The sequence below is a fragment of the Myxocyprinus asiaticus genome, chromosome 46, assembly GCF_019703515.2.
Source record: "Myxocyprinus asiaticus isolate MX2 ecotype Aquarium Trade chromosome 46, UBuf_Myxa_2, whole genome shotgun sequence".
NCBI lineage: Eukaryota > Metazoa > Chordata > Actinopteri > Cypriniformes > Catostomidae > Myxocyprinus > Myxocyprinus asiaticus.
In genome coordinates, this window is record NC_059389.1 from 3,967,921 (window position 1) to 3,974,863 (window position 6,943).

General features: G+C 39.0%; 1 protein-coding gene across 3 annotated transcripts; it reads right to left on the reverse strand.

Annotated features, from left to right (window-relative positions):
- Positions 1-1,502: 1,502 nt before the first annotated feature.
- Positions 1,503-6,447, reverse strand: LOC127436135 (transmembrane protein 248-like). Of its 3 annotated transcripts, XM_051690082.1 has the most exons (7): positions 6,285-6,447; positions 5,321-5,504; positions 5,002-5,239; positions 4,745-4,928; positions 2,287-2,437; positions 2,046-2,183; positions 1,503-1,865 (listed from the first exon to the last, which is right to left on the reverse strand). In XM_051690082.1, exons 2-7 carry the CDS (start codon positions 5,477-5,479, stop codon positions 1,845-1,847), a joined length of 891 nt encoding a protein of 296 aa, XP_051546042.1. In that variant the 5' UTR covers positions 5,480-5,504; positions 6,285-6,447; the 3' UTR covers positions 1,503-1,844. The 3 variants fall into 3 exon arrangements, with proteins under 3 accessions (XP_051546042.1, XP_051546044.1, XP_051546041.1); XM_051690084.1 differs by lacking the exon at positions 2,046-2,183; XM_051690081.1 differs by having other exon boundaries at positions 1,503-2,183.
- Between the last annotated feature and the right edge of the window lie 496 nt (positions 6,448-6,943).

Below are 6,943 nucleotides of genomic sequence, written 5' to 3' on the forward strand. Positions count from 1 at the left end.
CCGCCCACCATACAGCGCGCAGCCAATCATACAAACTTACCGCTTCATTCCGCGCGTTTGATTAGTTGAAGCTGCCGTCACTCAACTCAAATCAGGAAGTGAATTGACTAGCCATTGAAGAAATGTGGCGAGGAAAAACGCGGGGAGAGAAACGTGCTGCAGTACAGATTATCGATAAATTGCCATGGCGCAATTTCTTTTTAAAATCTGATATAAGGTAACAGTGATACTACAGCATTTATGAAATATTAAAATAGTACAGAGCATGAATGCAAACGAGTTCAGCGAGATAAGTTGGTTTACTGATGTATGCATGTATTTGTGTGATTCTGTGCAATGTGCAAACTTACAGCATTTCTATAAAATTTCAGTTGCACCCTTTTTTTTAAAAGAAATATTCCAGGTTCAATAAATTAAGCTCAATCGACAGCATTTGTGGCATAATGTCAATTACAAGCAGTGGCATAGCAAAGGGTGGGCCGGGGTGGGCCTGGGTCCACCCAAATTAAACCCAGTCTCACCCAGAACATTTGATATTATTCTTTGACTTCATTTATAAAACTGTTTTAAAAAATGCATAAATTCTAGTTTCTGAAAGTGTGAAAGAACTGTTTGAATGCACCACTTCTCTGTTGTTAGGCAAACATTGGTAAAAAATAAATCAAATTGGCGCGAAAACTTGGCCCACCCAAAAGTAATTTCCTGGCTACGCCCTTGATTACAAGAAAAATTAATTTAACTCGTCCCGTCTCTACTTTAAAGAAAGCAAAAATCAAGGTTACACTGAGGCATTTAATATGGAAGTGAATGGGGCCAAATTTTGGAGGGTTTAAAGGTAGAAATGTTAAGCTTATAATTGTATAAAAGCACTTACATTAATTCTTTTGTGTATTATTTGAGCTGTAAAGTTTTTGACAGTCGGTTTTGCGGGATTACAGGGTTATTACACCTAACCCTACCCCTAAAATTGGATATAACTTTACACCGAAAAGGTTTGTAAGCAATTTTATCACACTAATATCATGTTAACATGCATACTGTTTACATCTTGTGGCTATACTTTTGAAATAGTGATAATTTTATCGTTTACGGACAATTCACTTCCATTGTTAATGCCTCACTTTTTTTATAAAGAAAAGGAGGGACAAGTCAAAATTAATTTCTGTAGGAATGAATGTTATACCACAAACTCTGTCGATTGAGCTTAACTTGTATTAAACCTGGAATTTTCCTTTAAAAAAGGGGAGCATAATGTACATCTTCAAACAGAATACTTGTAGTCAAGAACCAAATATTCAATGTTGATGGGGGGGACCAAAGTTAAAATTAAGAATTGCTGAAACAGTTTATATGAATGGTTGTTTTTGAATACTGTCTGTAAAAGGTAAGTGTGTGTGCATTTTTTTTCTCTTCCCCCAGATAAAATTGGTTTTCATGGAATATTAACATACCTCCAAGCTGTTCGGTTTAATGTACCAGTAATAAACACTGCATAGACATCATTAAATATTGCCAAGATGGCACAATGGACTTTATTTCTAGCTAAAATAACAAATTATCTTAACATTTAATATGATGTATTTTATTTGGGGACATCAACAAAGCACATCTTCTAACTTACTCTTAGAGGAAAGTTATATTATAATAATCATCAATCTCTGGTTATGGTCTTAATAATCATTTCACACATTATAACAATGTTGCAAGCACAGATGAGATACAGTCACACACACATACTCAATCTGGATCTGTACAGAACCGAATGGATGCAATCTGCACAACTGGTTGCATTTCTTTGGACAAGATCGACTCACTCTCAGATGGGGATCTTCTGCAGATGTTTCTCAGGGGCTCAGCAATGATTCCTGTGAATTTAAAAAGTTGATTTTATAACAAACTAATAAAATGGATTAAATACATGTTTTAGTAAATTATCCATGCAATAAAGATGGACTCATTTTCAAGGCAAGATGCAAACCAAAGAGAGGTTTTTAGTCATACAGAGATCACTGGTAAGCTCTAAAATTTAGAACCCAAATTACTACCTTTAGAAGGTCATTTCCATGGTATGAACGTGGTGACTTCGACGAGGAAAAAGTTCCACAGAGACCCATCAGGACACAGAGAACCAGCAGTGTAATACTGACCAGTAACAGGTGATAGCTACACATAGACTTCTCGTCCTAATCAAGCAATACACTTGAGAGGTTACCTACTGTAGATGTTGGTTATCCATGTCTATAGAATAGTTCTGGATAGGGTAGGAATGTATCACATGTTTTGTACCGGAGTGAGCATGACGGTCAGGTGTGGATCTGGTGTGAACTGAAGGCTGAAGCAGTGTGGAGAATTGTGCTTAAATGATTCTACAGCAACAGTCCTGACAGGTGAAGTACTCATGTCTACGTTCTCCGCAACTGAGCATTCTGGGGGTAGCCTGCAATAAATAAATACATTTGGTCAAATTTGTTTTTTGTGCATTGTTTAATATAGGATTTTGTTTTTGCACCATATTTTTATGTTGAAAAATAAAAAACCTTACAAATTTGCATTTTTCCTTGCACTGACAATGGTAAAGACCAAAGCATACTTTAGTGTTCCGCATGTCACTGCGTATAGCCCACAGTGCGCATGACGAAAATTTCGTCAACAGCACAGTACGCGTGGACTGTTTGCGTGCAACCCAGTTTTAATAGACACGTGGACAGTTGCGCTAAAAGGGTATCACATAGTAGTTGTAGTGTGCATGCATCGAAGAATACTATACTACTACTAAAAAATACTATGAAAGGCTGAGCACTCGCCTGTGATGGAACGACATGCGGAAAAACAAAGTATAAGCCTTAATGGATCTCTGCTGTTCAATGAGCGAAGAGCAACGCGTGTGACGCAAATTTGGTCATTGGCACATTAAACATGGCCTGTTCATATTCAGCCCAGTTTTAATAAATATGTGGACGGTCCACCTCTTTGTGCATTGTCTGCGGCTGCCATTGACCATACTGAAACACTATCACAAAGTAGTTGTAGTGTGAATGCACCGTATGGGCTCGTTGTCAAAAATTCTAATTTTGTCATAAGCACATTACATGGAGACTGTTCGAATGCAGCCCAGTTTTAATAGACACACGAAAAGTCTGCATCTTTGTGCGGCATTGGCGCATATGCCTGACGTTGACTGTGCTAAAAGAGTATCACAAAGTAGTCATAGAGTGTATGCGTCGAATGCTCCGTATGGCCTTGTGGTCAAAAAAGTACTTTAAAAAATACTATAAAAGGCTGAGCGTTCGCCAGTGATGGAATGCACGTCTTGCAGTTTTTATCATCAGCACTGTATGTGTGGACTGCCTGCATGCAACCCAGTTGTTCTAGACATGAGGACAGTGCATCTATGCGTGGCATTGGTGCATGTGCCTGCTACTGACTGCACTAAATTGAGTATCACAAAGCAGTTGTAGTTATCGTGCACTGAACGCGTACGTACGAGCCCACAGTCAAGAGTATACTTTGAAAGGCTGAGCGCTAGACTGTGCATGAGACGGACCGGTGTGCAGAAAAACCCTTCGGTGAGGCAGTGAGTTGTCTGATCAATAGAGTGCAACAGTCTGGTCCTAGAAGTTAAAATCACATACATTTTTTCCATAGACAAATTGATTTTCGTTAGCTGGGTTTCCATCAACTTCAAGAAACCCTGCGAAATGAGCCCAGAATTGACAGCCCACTCCATAATGTACTGTGAATGACGCAATTAATAATCAATAGTTTTTTAATTTATCCCCTTTTCTCCCAATTTGGAATGCCCAATTCCCACTACTTACTAGGTCCTCGTGGTGGCATGGTTACTCCCCTCAATCCGGGTGGCGGAGGACAAGTCTCAGTAGTTACTCACAGCATGAGGAGGCTCATGCTACTCTTCGCTACTCTGCGCCCCATTGAGAGCGAGAACCACTAATCGCAACCACGAGGAGGTTACCCCATGTGACTCTACCCTTCATAGCAACCGGGCCAATTTGGTTGCTTAGGAGACCTGGCTGGATCACTCAGCACACCCTGGATTCAAACTCGCGACTCCAAGGGTGGTAGTCAGCGTCAATACTCGCTGAGCTACCCAGGCCCCCCGATAATCAATAGTTCTATATATTCCCATCATTTTTTATTAATTACGTCATTCGCAATGCTTCATGGGATTGTAGTTCCTGCCCTCGTCAAAGATGGTAAGTAGACAGTCTTGTATCTCTTTTTTTTTTTTTTCAAATACTTTCTGTCTCAAAGCGAAGTTTGTAATGTGATTCAACCTGGAGCTAGTTGGTTTGGTTCATGGATTTCAACTCTTTTATGGAGGATGTTATGAAAAGACTGCAAAAAATGAATGGGTAAAATACTTCCGGAAACCCAGACTGCTGAAAAAGTGGGCGTGCACTGTTGTGCTATATTTAGACTGATTTGCCAATCGGTTGGACTGATTCATTAAAAAGAACCGCACCAATTGAGCAATTCGCTCACAAATTGGACAACACATTGCACTGTTCATTTTTGTGTGAAGTCAATGAGAACAACACCAAAGAAACTTCGGTTGACTATTAACTGTCAATTTATTATTTCACGGCACCCGACCGGGTGACCTTTCACTCTCGCCACAAACAGTACGATTCACAACTCAGCTAATGTATATCAGTGACACAACGCGGTTCCTTCATAGCGTTGCAGGAGACACTGGGTTTGTATATAAGTACTGGCTTCTCACTGAGTTTGAGGGAGAACATAGGTGAGGGCAGTGATCTGAAGACAGGTCAGCATTGGTCGGGTCTGTGTCCTAGCAGGAGTTTGGGTATTTAAGGTATTTGGTCCAGACACCCCTTTTGAGTTTGAGTTCAGAACATCAGTCTGCAGGAGTAGAGATATGTTCACAGATGTTTTTGCTGCAGCTCCTATAATATGGAAGAATGTGTCAGAATTAAAGTAAACAGCAATATTAGGACACCAGCCTAAACTAAAACAAACCTTTCATGCCCAGCTGGCTGCCCAACATTGTTGCACATATGATACTCTCAGCTGGGACGTCCCCTAAAAGCACCAGTGGTACTTGAAAGGAAACATGAGTGGTGCTCATGGAAACATTTGCTGCAGTTCTGTCTGCATGCTCCACCATTCGAGGAGAGTCTTCCTCCAGCTGGGCTGTATCATTCAGATTTGTGCAGAACTTGAAACCAGCAACAGAACCCAGAACCTGGTTCCAGTCCTAAAAACAAGCACACAAGTTAGTCTGTAACAAAGTGCAAAGACTCTTTATAGAAGCAACAGATCATTACAGCATACTCACTAAGCTTATGTCAGGGTTCTTGATGTCATGATACTGAGTGTAAAGTCCAATGCAGACAAAGGTTATGGAGAGAATGAGCAGACACAGGAAGAACACAACAACAGGAGGGTGTCGAGACAGCTGATGTCGCAGGTTAGACAGAGGCCTCCACTGACCCATAATGAACCAGGTGTGATGGCACCTCCTGTAAGGTGTAAACCATGCAGAATATTTCATAGCCATGTTCAGAATGGAATACTACTATTCTATACTGTATATTTACTACGTTTTTTAACTTTTCAATCAAAACAATATAAGCAGTACAAGGAAATATTTAAAAATGGTGTCAGAATTTAACTTTTACATTAAAGGGCAATATTTCCCCCTAGATTTGTTTTTTAAGGGGCACTGGTCAAAATATGTAAATTTAATTAATATAAATTCTGAAGATTGAGAGTTTATTACCTCTTACCCTAAGAATTAAATCAACATCAACTAATATTTTATGCCATAATATGAACAACTAGGAGTATAATAGAATATTAAGAGCTATTTTTAGATGTTACAAATAAAATAAACTTTTTGCTACAAGGACATTGTTTACCCCCACACTATATTTCAATTTTTACCCCTTAATTTCTGACCCCGCTCTCGTCTAATGTGTCAAATCTAACACAGCATTCTGCTGGCTTTCTACTGCGCACGCGCTGAAATTTTTGTAAACAATGGGATTGGTCTATTGTAGTAATCATCCGGGCACCAAATGCATACTGAATACTTGCATACTGCAGAAATAGTAAGAGTAGTATGCTAATAAACTATTGAAAACATAGCCCATTTTTCAGCAGAACACATCTGATAATTAAACTGATGCATTTGTGAACTCATAATGTAAGTTAAAAGTGTGATCAATATTTAAAACCCGGTCTCTAGTGTATACTTGCTTTGACATATGGAATGGATTAAAGTTTACCCCGCCGCTTACCTCTAATGACGTTCATTTAACCAGCGCGTAGAGACGTTAAACTGAGTAGCTTGAAATGTTGGAGATATTATATATGTAAAGAAAATGACAAATATTGCTAAATTGAAATATTTGCTAAGGCGACGCAAGCAACTTCCTCAGGTGGGCTTTCCGTCAGGGCAGATTACAAAATAAAAGCCCTAAAACGGAAACCCACACACCACGAGAAGGATACTACATAAATTAACATGAACACTGATTAACCCTTGTGCGACCTTCTGGATATTTTTTTTTTTTTTTTTTTTTTGGATCATTTTGGCTGTGTTAATTCCAACGGCATACATTTTTGCCAAAGGTGTGTATTTTTGAGGAATTTTGATATTTCAACCTCAGTTCCTGTAATACACTGTGTACACAAAATAGTAACACTCAGGACCTTCAGGACAAAAATGTCCCCATTGAAACCCATTAAAACTGCAATATTTGATCCCAGTGTCATTAAAGCATAAAATCATGAATTCTATGATATTATGCTTTCATTCCAGAGCCCTTGCTTCAAAATTTACATTTTTTATATTTTCCACCAGATGGCACCATTTTTATCATGTTTAGCCTATGGAGCAAATACATGCTTTTTTTCTGTTTTCTGTATTATAGAGCACTGCAGGCCAATTGAATAA